General features: G+C 43.3%; 3 protein-coding genes and 1 long non-coding RNA gene across 9 annotated transcripts; 2 read left to right on the top strand and 2 right to left on the bottom strand.

The window, feature by feature from the left end:
• Window positions 1-672: 672 nt before the first annotated feature.
• Window positions 673-2719, top strand: Rpiiic53 (RNA polymerase III subunit C53). The gene is made up of 7 exons (XM_076897155.1): window positions 673-1145; window positions 1216-1336; window positions 1409-1655; window positions 1732-1830; window positions 1891-2012; window positions 2087-2326; window positions 2401-2719. Exons 1-7 carry the CDS (start codon window positions 901-903, stop codon window positions 2518-2520), a joined length of 1194 nt encoding a protein of 397 aa, XP_076753270.1. The 5' UTR covers window positions 673-900; the 3' UTR covers window positions 2521-2719.
• Window position 2720: 1 nt separating this feature from the next.
• Srrm1 (Serine-arginine repetitive matrix 1) lies at window positions 2721-10250 on the bottom strand. 6 transcript variants are annotated; one of them, XM_076897070.1, is made up of 16 exons: window positions 10167-10250; window positions 9939-10087; window positions 9717-9806; window positions 9489-9611; window positions 7674-7844; window positions 7289-7452; window positions 7010-7201; window positions 6135-6953; window positions 5926-6057; window positions 5320-5832; window positions 4938-5166; window positions 4763-4848; window positions 4444-4679; window positions 4209-4364; window positions 3628-4118; window positions 2721-3512 (listed from the first exon to the last, which is right to left on the bottom strand). In XM_076897070.1, the coding sequence occupies exons 2-16, from the start codon at window positions 9948-9950 to the stop codon at window positions 3300-3302; spliced, it is 3627 nt and encodes a 1208-aa protein (XP_076753185.1). In that variant the 5' UTR covers window positions 9951-10087; window positions 10167-10250; the 3' UTR covers window positions 2721-3299. The 6 variants fall into 6 exon arrangements, with proteins under 6 accessions (XP_076753185.1, XP_076753184.1, XP_076753190.1 ...); XM_076897069.1 differs by having other exon boundaries at window positions 9939-10210; XM_076897075.1 differs by having other exon boundaries at window positions 5653-5832; window positions 9939-10210.
• Window positions 10251-10582: 332 nt separating this feature from the next.
• Window positions 10583-12297, top strand: LOC143424847 (uncharacterized). Its single transcript, XR_013101982.1, has 3 exons — window positions 10583-10658; window positions 11088-11293; window positions 12070-12297. It is a non-coding gene; the product is annotated as an uncharacterized LOC143424847 (long non-coding RNA).
• An 8-nt stretch (window positions 12298-12305) lies between these two features.
• LOC143424833 (uncharacterized) lies at window positions 12306-18658 on the bottom strand. The gene is made up of 6 exons (XM_076897189.1): window positions 18551-18658; window positions 18042-18486; window positions 15166-15326; window positions 14914-15074; window positions 13246-13414; window positions 12306-12786 (listed from the first exon to the last, which is right to left on the bottom strand). The coding sequence occupies exons 2-6, from the start codon at window positions 18054-18056 to the stop codon at window positions 12597-12599; spliced, it is 696 nt and encodes a 231-aa protein (XP_076753304.1). The 5' UTR covers window positions 18057-18486; window positions 18551-18658; the 3' UTR covers window positions 12306-12596.
• Window positions 18659-19194: the final 536 nt, after the last annotated feature.

Raw genomic sequence — 19194 nt, 5'->3', positions numbered from 1 at the left:
ATCCTGAAAACATTCGAACCTCCACCGCCTCCTGGAGGTTACTGCTCGCGTTATCGGTTATCCAGGGTATCCTGTCGGGACTCGAGGAAGCCGGGACGCGAACAAGTATCGTCCGTCACTTTCCGGTCCCTTTCCCGATGTTTTTAAAAATACCCGCCTTCCCTTCTCCTGTCCAGATGCACTTGTCAGGCGCGGCTGTCTGAAATGGAAAGCAGCACGTTAAAAGTCTTATTTCCTTTGGTGTGGATAACAGATGTATTAGATTTTATTCAGCATGAAATCGTTGCTGCGATGCAATGATTTTTATTGCGCGAAATCAAAAGTTTAAGTATAAATGAATAGAACGAAGAATGGATGTATCCTATTATTGTAACGATAGTAGATGGTCGGAATAAAATATTTTTTAAATAAGCGATTTCTAGTTCTTTATCATTTTCTGGTTATAGTTACCGTCACTATTTATTTTGCTTGTTTAGACAAACGAATGTATGCGTTTTTTTAAACGTTTCGTTTGTACACGCAAGTCAAAATGGAATAGTACGAGAAGACGTGTACGATCAGAGCGCACTAGTAATGTGCACATGTACATACTTATTATGACTCTAAACAATATTACAAACTGTACCAGAGACATGTTTATTGAACATTATTGCCATGTTGTATCTGTTTGTTGATATTTGTGTGTGTGTACCATAATAAAAGACGCTTTATTATAATTTTGTGATTGTTAAGGTTATGTGCTTTGTACTGTGCTAAAGAATTGTTATAAAACCATTTGTAAAAATTAATCTATAGAAAATATATGTATATACTTAGATATACAAGTACTTTGTTTGCTGAGTAGAAGAATATTATAATAATTAATTTTTTTCATTGCCGATTGAACTATAACAATTTACAATGGCTTCAGACAAGTCTGGTAATACAAGCAATCAGCTGACACCAAACGTTAAAATAAAAGTAGAACCTGGTACATCTGTACCTTTAAAAAGTATTAAAATAGAGCCAGGTTTATCAACTTCAACAACTAGATTAACTTCCTTTCGTTTGCCAAGAGATTTAACGTTAGGAGGAACCATTAAGACTGAGAAGCCCAAGAAGATATACACACCAAATCTGAATGCTCAGAGAACGAAGAAAAAAGAGTAAGTTGGTACTAATAAGGGAAACTAATAATGGAATCTGCAAATGAGCTAAGCGGTCTGTATCTTGCAGAGAGACAGCACAAAATGATTCTACAAAACCAACTAGAGGTAGAGATAGAGGACGTGGAAGAGGCAATACGGACAGAGGACGAGATAGAGGACGTGGAAGAGGATCCAGCAACTTAATTCAAGTAGATTTGAAATGTTCTTTTGATTGTATGATATTGTTTGTAATAATATTCTATGTACAATCTGCTATCTAGTCTAGTGGAATCTGGTCTACTGGAATAACGAGTACACCAGGGAAACGCAGTAGTGGAGGTTTCAGAGACAGTGATAGAAGCTCGTCTCAAATGTCCTTAGAAAAACCAAAATTGGATTTAACCCGTAGTGTTGATAAAGCTGAAGAAGAAGAAAAAGTGAAATTGTTATTAAGAGATGATTTCATTGATGATGGAGAACCCTTAAATTTTGATAATTGTCCTGTTGTATTGCCAATGGTCAAAGGAGGTTTCTATTAGCTTCTATATTATTAATTATCATTTTTGTAATGGAAATATATCATATAGATTTTAATTTATTGTAGCAAAGCTATACAAAGAGGAAGTTAAAGTAAAAGTTGAAGTTGAAGCTGAAGAAGAGGAGGAGATAGATAGAAAACCCATTATTTTGGAAAATGGAGAAGGTATGCATGACATTCCTTTTTTTTGAGTGATATTTTATAACAATTAATCATTACTTTCAGTGCTACCACCAAAAAAGGAATGTAAAGTTAAGATACCTAAACCTGATTTAGACTCTGTGGCTGAATTGGATAGCATTCCTAAAATTATTGAAAATAAGTCAAACTCTTACATTTTAATACAGGTAAAGATTTCTTTCAAAGATTATGATATATCCATTTCTATAGCCCGATACAAGAAGTAATACGTAATGAACAGTTTCCAGATTGTTTGCCGGGTTTAGTAGGTAGTGCGGAGGATACGAAACCGAGTCGTTCAAATGCGACAAATTACGAAAAAGAAAGTGAAAATAAACTTCAAACAGAATTTTGTACTTTAAACGATTTAAAGTCTGGTATTCTGGGCAAGTTACAGATCTTGAAATCGGGTAAAGCACGCTTAGTATTGGGTGAAAACAATTTAATTGTTGATGTCGGATCGCACCTTAGCTTTCGGCAAGTACGTATTTTAAAGTGGATAATATTATGTATCCGAAGAGTTTGCGATTATAATAATAATAATTTACATTGCAGGATCTTATTGCAGCGAAAGTGAATACCGAAAGTTTAAACGGTGATCTAATTAATTTAGGGCCAGTGAGTAGTACGCTTATATGTTCGCCTGATTGGGAGTCGATGCTGGCGAAATTGTAAATATCTTTTAATATACATAGATTTATTTAATGCTCATTATTGTAAAGACAAAAATCATTTCTAATCATTTCTACATTATTTAAAATACAAAATGCTTTTTTTTGAAAATCATGTATTTTTAAGACTACAGTATACGTGGAAATGTCACGTATAGATTCATTAGTAATCGATAAGTCCAAATAAATTTACAGTGATTGCAGTTTAAGTTCATTATATAATTTATGTGTACGAATACCTCAACAAGAGGGTGTGGTAATTTCTTATACACAATCGATTCCTCTGATTTAATTATGAAATGTTTAAATGAAAAATTATTTTTATACATATTCGATTTACAAATAACCTCATCGCGCTATGAAATAAACACTAATTTATTAACTTATAAACTATAAAAAGGGTACTTATATTTTTGTTTCAATTGTGTCAACTTTGAAAAATGTAAAAATCGTACATTAGAGTGGCACAAGAAATTACTGTCCCTATTGTACTAACGTATACTACTTTCGTTTCCTAAGTCAAAAAGAAGACAACTATAGTATTTAACTTTCTAACCTCGATGCTTTAAGGTCATAAAAATTAGGTATTTTTCTTCGTCTAAGAGACGAATCCTGTTCTTAACAATGTCAAACATGTTTTACACAAAATGTATGACACGATAAAATCCTACTTATCGATAGTAATAAAACAGAAATGTATTCGTGATACAGTTAGAGCAAGTGCATTGTAATACATAAGGTACACACACATTACACACTCTCATTAATAAATCACACGAATTTTCAATCACTTCTCTCTATACTATGTCCTTTTTTCATCGATTTCAATGCCTTTTCTCGAAGTTTTTTTTCAAGTTCCTCAGTATTACCTTCACTTACATCAGATTCGTCAGAATCTGCTACCTTCTTCTTCTTGTGCTTCCTATGCTTTTTATGCTTCTTATGTTTCTTGTGCTTTTTATCCTTCTTCTTTTTCTTCTCTTCTACTTCACTTTCCTACAAATACAAATTACGTGTAGTGAACTTAGTAAAAAGTGCAACTTACGATTTGCGAATGACAAATATATCGATATGTATCGATATATATCGATATCTATGAAACGATAATAACCTCCGATTCACTGGTGCTGGTCTTAGTCTTCTTCTTACGTTTCTTCTTCACTTTTTCTTCATCCGAACTATCGTCCGCTTTCCTTTTCTTCTTCGCGTCTTTTTCTCCTATATCTTCATCATCCGTACTCGAGTCTCGCTTCGACTTCTTTACTCGTACTTTACCTTCGTCCTCACTCGTAGAATCTTTCCTAGACTTTCGTGTCTTTGATTTTTCATCTTCCGAAGAACTATCTCTTCGCTTTCGCGTTTTCTTCGGCTCGTCGTCTGAACTTGAATCTTTTTTGGATTTTCGTAATCTGGTTCTATCGTCTTCAGCTTTGTTCCTTTTCACTTTTTGATCTTCATCTCCCGAAGAGGAATCTTTCCTAGACCTCTTCGATTTTTTCGTTTCATCTTCTAAATCTTTCTTCGATCGCTTGCGAGACTCGGTTTCATTGATTTCTCGTTTTCTACTATCCTTCTTATCCTTGGTACGTTCATCTAATGAATCTGGCGAAATTGCGAGAGAATTTAAAGGAAAACGAGATTATAATCTCTTATTATCTAGAGTGAGAGAGAGAGAAAGAGTGCAAAATTTACCTCCTCGATTCGTGTCTCGAACTTTTTTACTTTTCTCTACGTGCTTCCTTTCCTCTTCCGAATCCGAACTGGAACCACCTTTGTCCGATTTCTCCTCGTCGGTAGATGCTTTTCTACTCTTCCTCGATTTATCTAATTTCCTTGATCTTTTCTTACCTGAAACATGTAAGAAATATTAAATACATTTGGAACACATATTATATATAATTTACATCTCGATCGAAATCTTTTTTACCTTCACTTTCACTATCATTGGAATCCGTAGAACCATCACGTTTCTCCCTCTTCGATTTCTTGATCACTTCTACCGATTTCTTCAAGAGGACTGGCTCCGACGACTTTTGACCAGACTTCTTTTCCTCGGTTGTGGTTTTGATGGATTTAATCGACTTGTCGTCTTTCTTCAACGGGAAAGTATCTCCGGATGAAAAGCTCGATTCCTCCCTCGGCGATCCTTCTTTATTATCCTCTCTGGAAACGTATAACGTTCACTCGAATTGGACAACTTTCTTTTAGTGTTAAAATCTACCTTAAAAACGTATGCTTAAACTTACTTTGATTGCTGTTTAACTTTAACCGTAGCTATAATGTCTTCAGTCTTTTTAAACGGCGATGGCGTTCGCGATAAGCTCTTCGAAAACTACGATAAAATAGGACAAAACAGAAGGATCAAATATTTGAAAAGCATAAAAAAAAAATATTGAAATAAAGAGAAAATATTAAACTTACTCTGTGCCTAGTTACAGGAAGCGTAGTAGGTTGTAGTTTTTTGGGGGAAACACTGGGATCCGGTTTCTTGATACTCGCAGGTTCAGCTGTTTTCTTGACGTCTTTCTCAGGACGTTTGATGGGTTCTTCTTTAACTGGTTTCTCCTTCTCTTTGCGTTTGTCATCCGCGTGTTCTCGTTCTCTCTCGCGTTCTCGTTTCTCTTGAGACGTTTTCCGTTCAAGTGACTTTCTGCACACAGACAAGAAAAAAGGGTGTCGTCAAATAAATGCAAGATTGTTTGTTAACTGCTAAGCAGGAAACACAACATAGCCGCTTTACGCTCCGACGTAATCGTAAGGTCTGTAACAAAACGTGAAAGTATGAGATAATTCGTTCACTCACCTGATCGCTTCATCCTCATTGCTAGAGGAACTACTTTCGCTACTTTCCGAGCTACTCGACTTAGACCTTCCGTTTCGTAATTCTTTCCGCGATCCCGTATCAGTCGATCTCTTAACTTTTTCCTCCACTTTCTTCTCCTTCGTCTTCTCCTTATTGTCTCTTGAACGATCAGGAGATCGTTTGCCATCCCTCGAACGATCCACCGATGACCTTTGCTCTTTAGATCTGGATCTACGATCCCTAGATCTAGATCTTCGATCTCTATCCCTTCTGTCCCTGTCTCTGGAACGGTCCCGCCTACTCGATCTGTCACGAGAGGAAGATCTATCGTACCTGGTCGATCGATCCCGTCCGTCTGGCGAGCGACGCCTGCTGTCGCGGCGATCCGGAGATCGACGTCTGTCTCTTCTTTCCGATGATCTTCGTCTTCGATCGAGCGATCTCCTTCGACGTCTATCGACAGGACTTGGCGATCTGCGACGATACCTTGCTGGGCTTCGACGAGGAGGGCTTCTGTGCAATCAGAAGTTTATTCGTATTAGTCGTAAACACTATCAAACGTTTGAAGTTACGATCCATTTGCGTAATAAATATCGCTCGTTTTACCTTCGTCTGCTTGGTGCTCTGCGCACAGATGGAGGCCGCATGCTGCGACTGCCGCTGTATCTGTCCAGTCTCTCCCGTTCCCTTTCTCGCTCTCGCTCCCTTCTTCTTTCTCGTTCCCTGTCTATGGATCTCCTAAACAGAAATTAATTCCAAGGTTCGTCCGGTGCATTAAATATCCGCGATACAAAAATGTTTACACCTTCTTTTACCTTCTATTCCTATCCCGAGATCTATCACGTGATCTATCGCGGGATCTATCCCGTGATCTATCTCGCGATCTGTCTCTGTCCTTCGAGCGACCTCTGTCTTTGCGCGGTGTCGGACTCCTTCGTTTGGGAACAGATTTTCTTTCCCGACTCGAGTCACTATCACTGCCACTGTCATCTTTGTTCGTCTTTCTGTACGATCTCTTTGCCTGCACGCCATCCTTCTTCTTTCTAATTTCAAAATCGTTCTTATCTTTCGCACCTTTATCCTCCTCCGATTCGGAACTACTGCTTGTACTTGCGTCTCGCTTCCTGTTGGAATCGAGATTATCCTTTCTCTTATCGGGCGACTTTGAACGAGACTTCGATGACCTTGAATCGCTCGAATCGGACCTCGACTTTCTGGACTTACTTCTGTCGATGCTTTTTGACCTTGACTTTTTGGATCGCGAACGAGATCTCGAATGCGACCTCGGTGATTTAGACTTTGTACGTCTCGATTTCGAGCGATCCTGCGACCTGGACTTGGATCTTCTGGATTTCGACCTGGATCTGGATCGTCTTGTTCGTGACTTGGAACGAGAGCGCCTCGATTTAGACGCGGGCGATCGAGAACGTCGCGTTTTCGAATCTCGGCTTGGCGACTTGGATCTCGATTTTTTCTGTCGACTTATCGGCGATTTTGATCGAGATCTAGATTTCTTTGCTTTCTCGAGTGACTCCGGAGACGGAGTGCGATTATTTTTCTTCTTTCCATCGGCTATGCTCATCAATTTAGCTTGCAGTCGGGATATCGCAACAGCTGCCTCCCTGATGAAACATCTTAATAAACGACTTCGAAGAGTTGTTCTTCTAAATAACGAAACGTGAGTACTTACGGTTTAGTTTTGACGGGCATGAGTGGTATAGCATTCTCGGGTTGCGGTGAATCTTCTCGTTCCACTTTAACCTCGGGCATATCTTTCCCGTTGTCTTTGAGAGAATTTTTGCTGGGTGATCTTGAAGATGATCGTCGTTTGCGACTCGATCTGTCACGGTCTCTATGTCGATCTCTCGATCGACTTCTTTTTCTGCAAGTGGGGGATGACGTACATTTTTAGAATGCTTGTAACACATTAGATGGAAAAGATGGAATCCGCGACTTTAAAGAATAATACCTATCCCTATCGCGATCTCTACTTCGATCTCTGCGACGTTCCTTCGATGAACCGCGTTCTTTTTCCTCCTTCTTTATCTTGCTTTCTGCTTCATCTTTCTCCTTCTCCCTTTCCTTCTCCTTCTCTTTCTCCGCCAATGAAGCTTGAAGCTTCTCCTGTTCCTCCTGATTTGATATATCGTGATTCAGAATACGGACAATAAATCACAAACTTTTTTTACGTAAATAAAAGCAAAATCTAAACCGAATTGCATGCATCGAAGAAACATTCGTCAAATTGAACATGTTACTGAATATCAAAATCTAGTTGTTCAACTGTTCCGCTATTAACAGATTAGTTCATGCGATAGCTTTGAAAAGTAACTACGTAAAAAATTGATAATTACCAAACGCTTTTTAATCTGATCTTTTTTTTGTTGCAAGAAAGCCTCTGGAATGCCCGTCACACTTTCCTGAGCAGAGACCAGAAGGTCCCATAATTCACCCATGAAAGATCGGGCATTCCTGCCATTCAGGAAGCCTGTGAGGTTGATCTGCATTTTTCGGGGGTCGGGGAACTGTAAAATATACAGCATTTTGCTCTCTTAATTTTTCTGTACTTTGAAGCTATTGTCGCATAATCGAACACTAGACGTTCAGTTTTATGGAATTTTCACCCGTAAGAAATAATAACGTCCATCTCCCTAAAACGATACTAACTGCTTTTCCCCCTCGAAAAAGCAGATATATTTTTAAATTTCTAATATACCTTACCGTCGACGGTATACTGCACATTTCACGTCTGTACTAATACGCAATATGCTAAGGAAAAAATAATATTATATACTCATCGATAAACGCACAAGTAGCACAGATACATTGATACCTTCTCAATTTTATAAATGCCGCTAAGGTAGAAGCTGAAACGGGACTTAGAAAATATGCATTGAAAATAACCGTTAGCTGAAAATGAAAAGATTAATTCGGAATAGAAGGAACACCGTTCCACCAACCTGTGACGCTGGCAAAGAGTGTCAAACCGAGTAGAGATACCTCCCCGGCATCGTCCACGAGACAATCGCATCTGATTAACCCCGTGACTGGAGAATCATTAACTGGAGAACAGACCTGCATCCGATGTAAGGATCCTTAATTCCTCCGGACGTTGTACGGAACCACGGAAGATGGAGCGACCCGCGTCTTGGACGTCTTATCGATGCATCGATGTCCTCGAAGAATGACCGCAGCATCTGGACTGGCTGCGCGACGATTTCCTCTTGCTTCCCCATGGGCCGCCAACTTTCCGTAGGAAGATCGATGTTCGAAAGCGGTGTCGCTTTCGCAGTTGCAGCCACGGAGCGTAACCACCTCGAGAGAGGCGGTCGAAGAGGACGCTGATAAGCGGAGGCGATGGTCGGCTCAGCTAGTGGACGACGCAGTTGCAGCATCGCTGGCATTTGCAGTACGCCGGAGGGCCTTGGGCAGAGCTCCGTACAAAGGTGAGAAGAGCAGCATGATGCGGCGAGATTATCTCGTATACGTCGTTTCTCCATGGTGAGTCGAGGAATTGATGGCGGACGAACTGCTGAGGGTTGAACTGTTCAGCAGTGTTCTAAGGTGACGTTGTTGAGATACCAGCTGGCATCAGCTAGCGTTGACGGCTGATAGAAAGGCGGCCAATCGGATGCAGAGAGGAGCACATCCGAATGCCATTTGGATCAATAGGGTTGAGCCCCACCAACGGTCTCTACTTATACTAACGGGGAATTCAAACATACGTGATAAAAAATTGATTTTACATGTTACCGTATTGCAGGATCAGCTACATCAGTTTTTTTTTTTTATTTCTTTTGTCGATATAGGACGTATAGCTTGGATGGGATACTTAAGGTTAATAATAAATAGGATACATAGGATATACAGGATCGATGATGTATTGTCAAAATTTAAAAAAAAAAGAAGAAAAAAAACAATGAGGCAAAGTATGATCAATATACATGGTATCTGCCTCCTTGCTTTTCATCTCCAAAGTCGGCACATGCGTGCAGATTTTGGATGATAGCATTTGTAACTGGTACAAAACATTGTGCTGAAATAATGTGTATTTATCGATTTCCTATGATGAGGGGAAAAAGCCAAGTGAACGCATTTCATATTCCATATTATTAAACACTTCTTAAGTCTAATTCTAATAAAACTGTACAATGTAATAAACTTCTTACCTTTTCCTCCAGTTGATTATACACAAATTCTACCACTACGTCGTCTTCCATCCCTAAAATCTGAGTAATCTTCGTAGTAATCCATGGCTTAATTACGTCTAGTTTAACTTTGCTCATGTCCACCTAAACACATGCAGATTTATACAATGAGCATTAAAATAGAATCAATTGGAAAAACTAAACGTAGATGTATGAAGTCGAATACAATCTGTCACTTGAAATGCGTACTTTTTGTGTGAGGGAATCTCCAAACTTCATTTGCTTAAGAAGTTTCTTCTCCTTGTCGCTGAATCTTGTGTCCTGCGACGCGGTAGTCCCCTGCAATTCGGCAATTGGAGAACAGAAAATAAATAAAAATAGGGATGAGCCGATTACAGTAGGTCGGTCGTCAGCAGAGTTTGAACGACGCGAGACGATACACTACTCGAGTGAAAGTTTCCATGAACTTACCGTGTACATCATTTTGGTAGCGTGTAAAAACCAAAAGCTGCACGATGCTCCAGTACGATGTTAACTGGCGGTGCTCCGATTCTTCTCTCCGTCGGCGAGCAGGAAAAGAGCGTCTGAAGAGGACGCTGTAAGGTTCTGCGTGCCTCGTCCTATTCGCGAAACGGCGTACAATTTCTGTATATACAAATATCGAACGTTAAGATAGAGCGTGTAAGACCGCGGACGCACAATAGATCAATCCGCTAACATGGCGATCGTGTCGTTGAAACAGGAAGTTGAAGTTGCTCGACGATGAACCAGTGCTGCCACAGTTGGCACGCGTTGCCAACGTATCCGCGACATTGGTATCTCGTTTCTTGGTAAGTTTTTGGCCGCATGTATTTTAAGATTTACGTAACTTAAAGCTACTTTAACGTAATAAAAGACACGTTATATATCGCTGATAATTTTCCGGTTCGATTGTTTAATTTCAAAAGAGTGAGAAACTAATGAATTATACAATATGAACTGAATGGTTATGATGCGAAGTTTCATAGACGTTTTCAAATGTAAACGGGATGGTTCCAGTTAACGCTTTTGAAAAGCGTGCAAGTAAGTATGTTTTTCTAACGTCGTATATGTATGTGCGTGAATACGTGCCTATCTTTTTCTCCGGTTATCAGTGGCAGTTGTGTATATGTCGTGTTTAGTACCGTTAGCTGCTTGAAAATAGATTTCAAGGTATGTAGATATTTATACGCCCTCGTTCCTGCGCGACTCATTTGAACCAATCGCTCTTACCGAACCAAGCTGTAGTAATTCAATTGCGGTTTCTTACAGAGAAAGGAATGCTGGACAGGATCAGAATTCGTTGACGAACGCATTACTTTATATAATACATCGTAATCTAATAATAAATTATAAATATATACTTGCATATTACAACTATAGATACAAAAGATGACATGCGGTATGGAAGAATCGTTCGTTACACCAGTTACGAGGGTAACATTTCGGTGTTTCTCTATTTATCACTTTCCCTGTACGGCACTGGCACAGATCGACATGCTGAATTCGTAATTGTATCCGATTTTCTTTCGCCTAAATACATCTGATCCGCAAACTGCCAAATATTTTTCCAAATGTCTCTTCGAAATTGAAATGTTTCAGATCATTACAGAGCGGAGTCTCTATTTACAATTATGTACGAGGGCCAAGAGTATCGCGGAAGAGTAGTTCCCGATGAAACCAAGATAAGAGAGGACTATGAACGACCAAGAGGCGCGCGGCATGAATGAACGGCCACGAGTCATCTCCACTTTTGGCCAGCGCATGGGGATCTCGTCCGTTGAAATAACCAAGTGAAGTAAATCGAGGTGAAGGGTCCCGCAAAGCGGGTAACGGTACATTATACTCATCGGAATTCATGGTACGGTCCATTCGTACCACGATTGCACGTCCATCCTGTTTGTCGGTACGATTCCGACACGAGCTTCCAGAGTCCGGTTCCGAGAAGCATAAGCGGGCCAGCGTCGTGTCTCAGCGGCGATTCGACCGACTCCGATACGGGAACGAGAACAATTCCGTGTCGCAACGAGAACATACGACATTATATGCCGCGACACGGAATTACTTTTCGCATCGCACGGAACGATGGGAAAATGTTTTTCTCGAAGTCTCGCGGTCGGTTTTGCGGTGACGCACGCCGCGAAAGAAACTCACGGCGGAACGTTGCGTTTACGTCGAACGAAACGGAACAGACGTGGTTGTATAACGACGCGAGGCGCAACATTTTCCGCTCCGTTACGTACACGGACGAGGCAAATGATATAACTTTATGATACCTTTCGAAAGAATCTCCCGGCGATACTTCTCGCGGAGCACTGTTACGAGCGTTCCATACACCTGCACGGAACCGGCTCGCGGGCAGGTCTAGTGAACTCGATCGGGTGCCGAGGCCGCATTCCGCGAAACGACCGCCGGTGCTCCGATTTGTTTTTTCGCGCTGAAATAACTCCTACCGTCTTGTTCCCTTTTTCTGCCATTTTTCGTTTTGTTCTCGCATTACCGTAGGAAAAACGAGAACGAAGCGGCCGCGCGCCACTGTTCGACCGTGAAGCACGTCTAATTGCCAACGTTTCTTTCAGAGTAGTGCTTTTCTGCAAGAAGATTACGCGACGCGATTGCGAGACAGTTTGCGGTTCAGTGGGTTCTACGATTGGATAACTACCGATACACGGTTGGGCCTGTGGATGGGAATGTCTGAAATTGTCTACACGCTGATATCCGTAGTCATCGAGACGAGTTTCCCGGAAAACTCGTGATCGCGAGGAGAGGAATCTCTAGGCTTTAGCTCGTAAAGTATCCCCCGATGGAAGTTGCCTCGCTCGTCGTCGAAGAGAGGTGTGTGTGTCTCCGTTCGCAGGACGAAATCGTTTATCGTCCAGATTTCTTCGTGGAAATGGATTTCCCCAGCGACGTCGATACTGGTTTCAACATCTTTTTTACGCTGGCTCCGTTAAAGAGGTCACTAGGTCCCACGGCGAGGTTGTCCGAGCTCGGAGGGTCAACCTTCCACCGATTCGTCGCGTTCGACGTAGTACTCGAGCGCCGCATCCTCCTTGCGCAGAGGTGTACCGGTTCCGCTCGACGCGCCGATCGCTCGGGTTCGACGAACGTTTAAAAGCTTGGAACGGCCGCGGACTCGGTCGTGGCGCTCGCCGAATTTCTCGGCTTGCACACACAACCGCTCTCGACCAGAACGTAATCTTGACCGGTCAAGGTCACCGGTCCAAGCGGGATCACCAGAAACAGGTACGGCACGTACGTCTGCGTGCACTCACCGTGAACCACGTCGCACTCTTTCGACCTGGAACAATGCATCGATGTTGTTACGCTAAACATTCATTAGCAGATGCTCGAGTGGAACATGGAATTTAACTGGCGTTCTACGCGGCGACGAGGAGCAGAAAAATTAATGGGAGGAAGAATCGAGGACTCTTGGCAATTTGCTCGTGGCCTGCGACACATTATGTCTCGATAATCATATGGGTAAAATACCGGTCCAAAAAACGTTTCAAAAGTAGGCAGCTCGGTCGGACCAGTTCGGTCTGTGCCACATTCGAGCCGATACCGGCTGTCCAGTAGGTCTCGATGGTTTTCAATTGGAATCACGTAGCGTGTATTTACAGATCACGACGCGACGTGCTAAGAAAGTAACAGTGGATAACGAACGAGCTCCTCCCCTCCTGGTATATGCAAATACGAACAGGCGATGGAATATCAAAGCGGCGCGGTGGAAATGACGTCGGCGAAATTTGGCACTCACTCGCAAACTTCGAACACGACCTGCTGCAGAAGATCAGGGAACTTCTGCACGATCGTGACGGGTTGGCCGCTGGTCAAGCTGACTCCGTACATAGGGGCCGTGGTGTTGTACCTCGTTTTGCATAATCTGGCCGGCGAGCCGCATGTCTCCTTCGGGGAAAATGCTCTAGCTGGAAAAGAAAACGTCGTCCCATATAGAAGAGGTAACCAACTTCCTGTGACGTTTAACTCGCAAATCCTAACGGTTGTGCTGTAAAGTTTCGTCGACCCAGAAACTGGCCAACTTCTTTCGCAAATACGCGCATAAGCGATTACGTTGGACGGGATCGGCGATAAATGTTCTCGGATGCTGCCTAGAAGGGAGTCAACGGAATTTCGAAACGGATCACGGGTTACGATTAAAGTAACGATGGTTCACGATCTCGTTGAACGGAGATTGGCGCCCTTTCCTTGGAATTCCGTCGGCTCGTGTGTTCGAAACGACCAGTGGGTCGCCGGTGGGTCCCGTTATGAGCAGAACCGGCGATAACTGTATTGGCCGGATAACACGGTGCCTTATTACCGTGCTCTTGCACCAGCGAGTCGTTTACCCAAAGGACCGGCTACAGTCGACGCCAGAAGAGGATGCTCCTCGGGGTTAATGCATTTTTCCCCGCTCGCGGACGATAATCGCGATCGTACGAGCCACGAATCCCGAAAGGAATTCACCGGGCAAGCTTCATCACGCGCGCAGCGGGTGTTGTGCTCGGTTGGAACCGGGTTTTCGTGTCATAAGGACAGCTGCATAATTCAAGCCAACGAAGCGCCGGGTACATCGTGGCGACCGATCGTTCCGATTTTCATGGATCTTTTAACTGTCGCGCCTACGATGGTTAAAAGTACGAGCACGAAGACGCGAGGCTCGTGAGCGCGCTCACGGGACCCCGTGTAATCTTCGCGAACACCCGGTGAGGCTAAACGTATCGTTCGAATAAGCGCGGTTCGCGGGAGCTGCTTCGGTTCTTATCGCGGATGCAACGGTATCGTAAAGAAGTATTCGCGCGACAGTGAATCCGAAGGAAGCGGGTCCTTTTATATGAGCGCCCGGTACGTTCGATCGCGTTCGAAGCTTCCGAGAATGTTGATCGAGGAAACGACGGCGCATGAGAACAGAATGTTTGCATATCGCCGGGCATGGTACAATAACCTCGTAAAGCGTACAGGAACCCATTCGCTCGATAGTACCTATGAGGCGGGGTAACTTCAATAATTATAAATTAATACCTGGCTTCGTAGTGGCTGTAAGGTGGGCAATATTCCGGACAGGGTTGAGCACCGTACGCGCAGATGATACAAGATTGCATTCGTCGAGGATGTAGGTTATAGCTACTCGTAATTATTCGTGATTCAGGTAACCGGCTCGACTACTGTTGCGCTTCGAAACAAGAGGGGCAAGTTCGCCTTCCGCGTGTTTCCAACCGAGCCACGTCCTCCGCCCGATCGTGATCCGTTAAACTATTCTTCGGCTAAATAGGATACGTCGTCGATTCCGAAACGCGTATCGAATTTAATCGGCAATTTCTTCGGAGAACTACAGGGTCCTAGATTCACGATATCTACGTGCACGTGCGTACTTACGTATTCGATAGAAAAAAAACAGGGATACTTTATACGACCCTCGAGAGCTTACCGTTCCGCGAGGATTCCGCGACCGAGTAATCTCCATGAGCGATCTTGTAATTGTGCAGGAGCGCCTGCCTCGTCAGTTCAGGATCGATTGTTCGTGGTTGATGGGACCTCGCCGTTCGACTGCCCGCCCACAGGTTCTTGTAACTCCTCGATATCGCGGCTCTGCGGCAGTCGTTAGTTTTGATAACGGTATCGCGAGTAAACCGAGCATCTTTCAAATTCCAGCGGAGCAACCTTATATGGGAACACTTACTGGGGATACTGTATATTGTTTGGACCTATACAGTCGGCGGGATCCGTGAGCGCATCACCCCACACGTACTTCAGACCCAACCCGTTCCCCTCGCATTTCTTCCCTGCGTGCACGTGGGCGAGCGTTGCGATAACGAGGATCAGACCGAGGTACCTGGACATCTGAAAATCAAATTGAAAACCATGAGAACGTCACGCTCGAACCGACTGATGGGAACGACCGATTCGATTCGAAATTTCATTTCATTCCGATCGAGGAACTAGGCTGCTCGAATTATAATAACAATGGTCGCCTAGTATACCGTGAAACGAGAGCGTGGAACCAGACAGAGCCAGAAGTTTCGCAAGTATCGAGAGCCGTTCCAAACGAACGAATATATTAATGGAAACTAATTACGCCTGTGAGCAACAACTCATGAATAAAACAATAACAACTGGCATTGGACTCGGATTACCGGGACCAGCGCACGGGGGAACACGTTGCCATCGCGACGAATGAAGGCGCGAAGTGAGCGCGCGGTCTTGGAACTCAGGTTCGCACGAGGTCAAGAGCAAAAGTAAATGACACTGGGCTGCGGACCGTGACTGGTTGCATAAAAATTCACCAAATCGTTTCTCCGCGCTTCTCGTAATCGACACGTGCTCTCGCTTACACGCGTGGGCGCTGCTAGGCTCTTTCTATCATCACTCTGTAATCCTGCGAGCATTTGACGCGATTCGCTACCAGTTTCTCATTATCGTTTCCTCTTACGAGTTCGTCGACAGCGGTTCCGTTTCACGGGCTGGTAGCGCTGCCAGCCACGATGGCGAAGAAACGACCACCGGTTAACTTTTTTCGCTTTCGAGCCCCGCGGACGATGAAAATCGACCGAGCAACGCGAGAGAGTGACGACCGTGGACAATTAAGGATGACAATTAGCGAGCGCGCGCAATCGATACGAATCCGTGTATAGAGTTTGGGGTTTCTAGGTTGTCGAGTCCATACGACTTCCGCTATACGTGTTCCTCGTCGTCGAGCAAACGCGACGAGTGAAAGCAACTGGATAACGCGCGACTAATAATGCTCGATTTCGAATGCATCGCGAACTCGACTCTTTGCGCGGCAGAAAAATTCCGGTCCGATTATTTGGCCGGGTGATAGATTGCGCGTGGGAAAAAGGAAAGGAAAAAAATCGGTAGCGTTCAAGGCTGCTCGCTGGCCGTGACTTCTTCAGGCTGACGCTGCCCACGTTTAGGCGTTCATTTCTCTTGCCTCTCGTCAAGCACAAAGGTACCTGCAGATTACGGCACCGCGTACACATTTGCATACTTTAGAATATGAATTACTTCTCCATTGTACTAACTTTGAGATACATTTTTCTTAGACCCCGTTCGAGGAGGAAGTCGAAGCTGACTCGAGCCGCGAGCTTGTACAGCAAGCCAGATGCGGTACGACGCGTAATTGGCTGATGATATCAATCGTGCGAGGAAGAGTCTCGGAGGATTATATAACGGCAGTCCTGCGAAACAGACGAGACAGATCCCGCGGGACAAGGAGAAAGAGGCGCGAGGTACACGTGAGAACCACTTGAACTTGGGGAGATCGAGGTCTCGTTCCATAGGTTCGCGTATCCACGGTAATACCAGATCAAGGCGAACGATTATTCAAGCCGTAATTTCTCACGTCGTTAGGAAGATCTTTTCCCAGTAGCCGTTGGGAGGGAACTGTTAATATGTTAACACGTCGCGGGAATAATTAACAGCCTATCTCCGATCGTGGAAACGAGCGAGATCGGTCGCATCGAAGAGAGAGGCTTCTCTAACTGATAGGAACGACCTCGCGGAAGTTCTAATGATTAGATGCGCCGCGAGAATTGATAGATGAAACAGAGAACAGGCGATATTTCACGTTGGTAGGGGGAAAAAGCTCGAGAAAAGCCACGCTTCCGGTAGCGGTGGGACAGATTCCTCGTGGACCATGAGCGCGTCGTGCGGTTGATTCTAACGGTAAAGATGATTCGTCCAAAACGCTCTTTCCTCTCGCTTCGGTCGGTCTTTATCGAAGTATACGTTTACTCATCGCCGGTTTCCGTTAACGGTACAGTCATTTCGGTGGTTCGTTTCGTGAATAAATTATTCTAACTGTCTGTGTGACTTGTTACGTATTCGGAATTCCACTTCCACGACCTCTCCGCATTCGCGCCACGGAGAATTTCATTGCCAGGGACTCATTATCGCTTTCGCATGACATAGCGCCAGGCTACACGCGAATTATCGAGTATTCAATCGCAATTACGCAGCAGGGGACGCATACAATGAACGATCATTATACCGTTGCATTAAGGGCGATGTTAACGATCGATAAATACGGTATACCTCTGGAACGAGCCATTGTCGTGATTCGGAAAAAGATCGGAATGCAAGTTTACAGCGACTAGAATCGCTGAAGAAGCTTGTTCGAAATGGCGCGCCTAAACGCTTGCTCGTTCCTCCCAGATAATAAAACTTCGAAGGATCTTGGTACTTGGTACTACTCGAACTCGACTGCGATCATCAGTTTTGAGACACTTCGTTACCTTCTCGTGTTTGTGCAGAATATTATCCAAACTTGATCTCAATTATTCTTGACTTTGAACGATTTACGCGCGTTCAGTGCACGCGTCAATCTTTTACCGGGAGGTCCAAACTCTATAAAGCCAAAAGTCGTGAATCCTTGACTTAAATTCTATAATCCCAGTCTGTAATGCGTTTAGTTTGAGATCCGTGTTAGACCAGGGACCAAACTTGAATGAGACATTGGAGAACGTGAAAAGTTAGCGAGCTTTGAAATCAAGGTTTATTGTCTTCTTTAAAAAGTGTGCAATTATTATCTGTTATAGACTAGAAGATATCACTCACCGTGAGGAAAGTCATTTCTAGCACTGAGCGGTTGAATCCTTTTCTCGGTCCGTTTGGTGATACGATCGGCTACGCGTTACACGAACCGATCGGAACGTTCGAGGAGTAAGAAGGGACAGGATTAAAACGAGGGCACACGAGTTCCTTAAACACTGTTCATGTCACCACACCGGATGTCGTGGGGTCGAACACCTCCGTCCTCACAGGTGGATGTCCAGAGGTTGACTGTAGAATCGTAAGTAACCGCTCTCTGTGCTCTGGCAGAGCCGGGGAGAAAGAGGGGATGAGACGAGTAATATAGGCCCCTGTTCTACCTCGAAACCTTTTTTCCTCTTATTGGAGAAAAAGCTTAAAGAAGAAACGAAAGAGCGTAATGGGGAACGCCTCTTCCCCCCTTTCTATCCATGTTTCGCCAAAATTAATCTTACAAATCGTTGAATTCGCTCTTTCGAGAGCTGCTATTTTTTACCTGAAAAACCGCTATCGGCAAATATATTTATAAATTATACATACTTTGCTAAAATAGAGCCCGCGATAGGGTTAGAATAACGTTGCAATCGCTAGTAGTACATTCTCTTTATAGTTGTTGTATGATCATGTACAATGTACGCATATTTTTAAATTAACAATGAAAAATATAACAGACATTATGTGATCGCTTCATGTTGTTCGTCATTCGACTGATTGCAATTAATTCTGATAAGAGTATGCTTGTGTCCTATGTATTCGTATAAAAAGAACTGCGCCGAAAAAAAACCATAGGAATTTATGATTTTTATTTAAATATGTGTAATTCGTATTTTGTATTCTTGGACTATTACCACCCAAGTATCACTGTCATTCTCAAAGGTCTTAATGCTAATTATAAAAAAGAGTAACGTCAAGAAGCTTCACTACGGAAAAGTAAGAGCTGTATTATGTTACGTCGAGGACATACATATCTTTTGCAAAGTTTTCTGATAAAGATTTCACGATAGAGACGAGAATCATTTGAGCGACATTCTTTCGCGCGATCTCTGATGATAACGATGCAAATGATTCTGCTGAATTTCCTATTAATTCTAGGAACGATAAATTTATGAAATATGTTACATATTGCAATAGACAACATTAATTAAATGTATCATATAGTAGCTAGTCAGTATCGAAGTAG

The sequence above is a fragment of the Xylocopa sonorina genome, chromosome 6, assembly GCF_050948175.1.
Source record: "Xylocopa sonorina isolate GNS202 chromosome 6, iyXylSono1_principal, whole genome shotgun sequence".
Classification (NCBI taxonomy): Eukaryota; Metazoa; Arthropoda; class Insecta; order Hymenoptera; family Apidae; genus Xylocopa; species Xylocopa sonorina.
This window is presented reverse-complemented; position numbering and strand designations above follow the sequence as displayed.

Excerpts from the sequence above, each read along its gene's own strand:
- Rpiiic53 (XM_076897155.1), top strand. The coding sequence starts at position 901 with ATGGCTTCAGACAAGTCTGGTAATACAAGCAATCAGCTGACACCAAAC. Across the intron at positions 1,656-1,731 it reads ATTGCCAATGGTCAAAGGAG|CAAAGCTATACAAAGAGGAA; the intron begins GTTTCTATTAGC and ends AATTTATTGTAG. Across the intron at positions 2,327-2,400 it reads CGCACCTTAGCTTTCGGCAA|GATCTTATTGCAGCGAAAGT; the intron begins GTACGTATTTTA and ends TTTACATTGCAG.
- Srrm1 (XM_076897070.1), bottom strand. Across the intron at positions 7,845-9,488 it reads ATAATCAACTGGAGGAAAAG|TTCCCCGACCCCCGAAAAAT; the intron begins GTAAGAAGTTTA and ends TATATTTTACAG. Across the intron at positions 3,513-3,627 it reads CCAGCACCAGTGAATCGGAG|GAAAGTGAAGTAGAAGAGAA; the intron begins GTTATTATCGTT and ends TTGTATTTGTAG.
- LOC143424833 (XM_076897189.1), bottom strand. Across the intron at positions 13,415-14,913 it reads CGCGGAATCCTCGCGGAACG|CTAGAGCATTTTCCCCGAAG; the intron begins GTAAGCTCTCGA and ends TTTCTTTTCCAG. Across the intron at positions 12,787-13,245 it reads GTCGTGTTCGAAGTTTGCGA|GTCGAAAGAGTGCGACGTGG; the intron begins GTGAGTGCCAAA and ends GCATTGTTCCAG.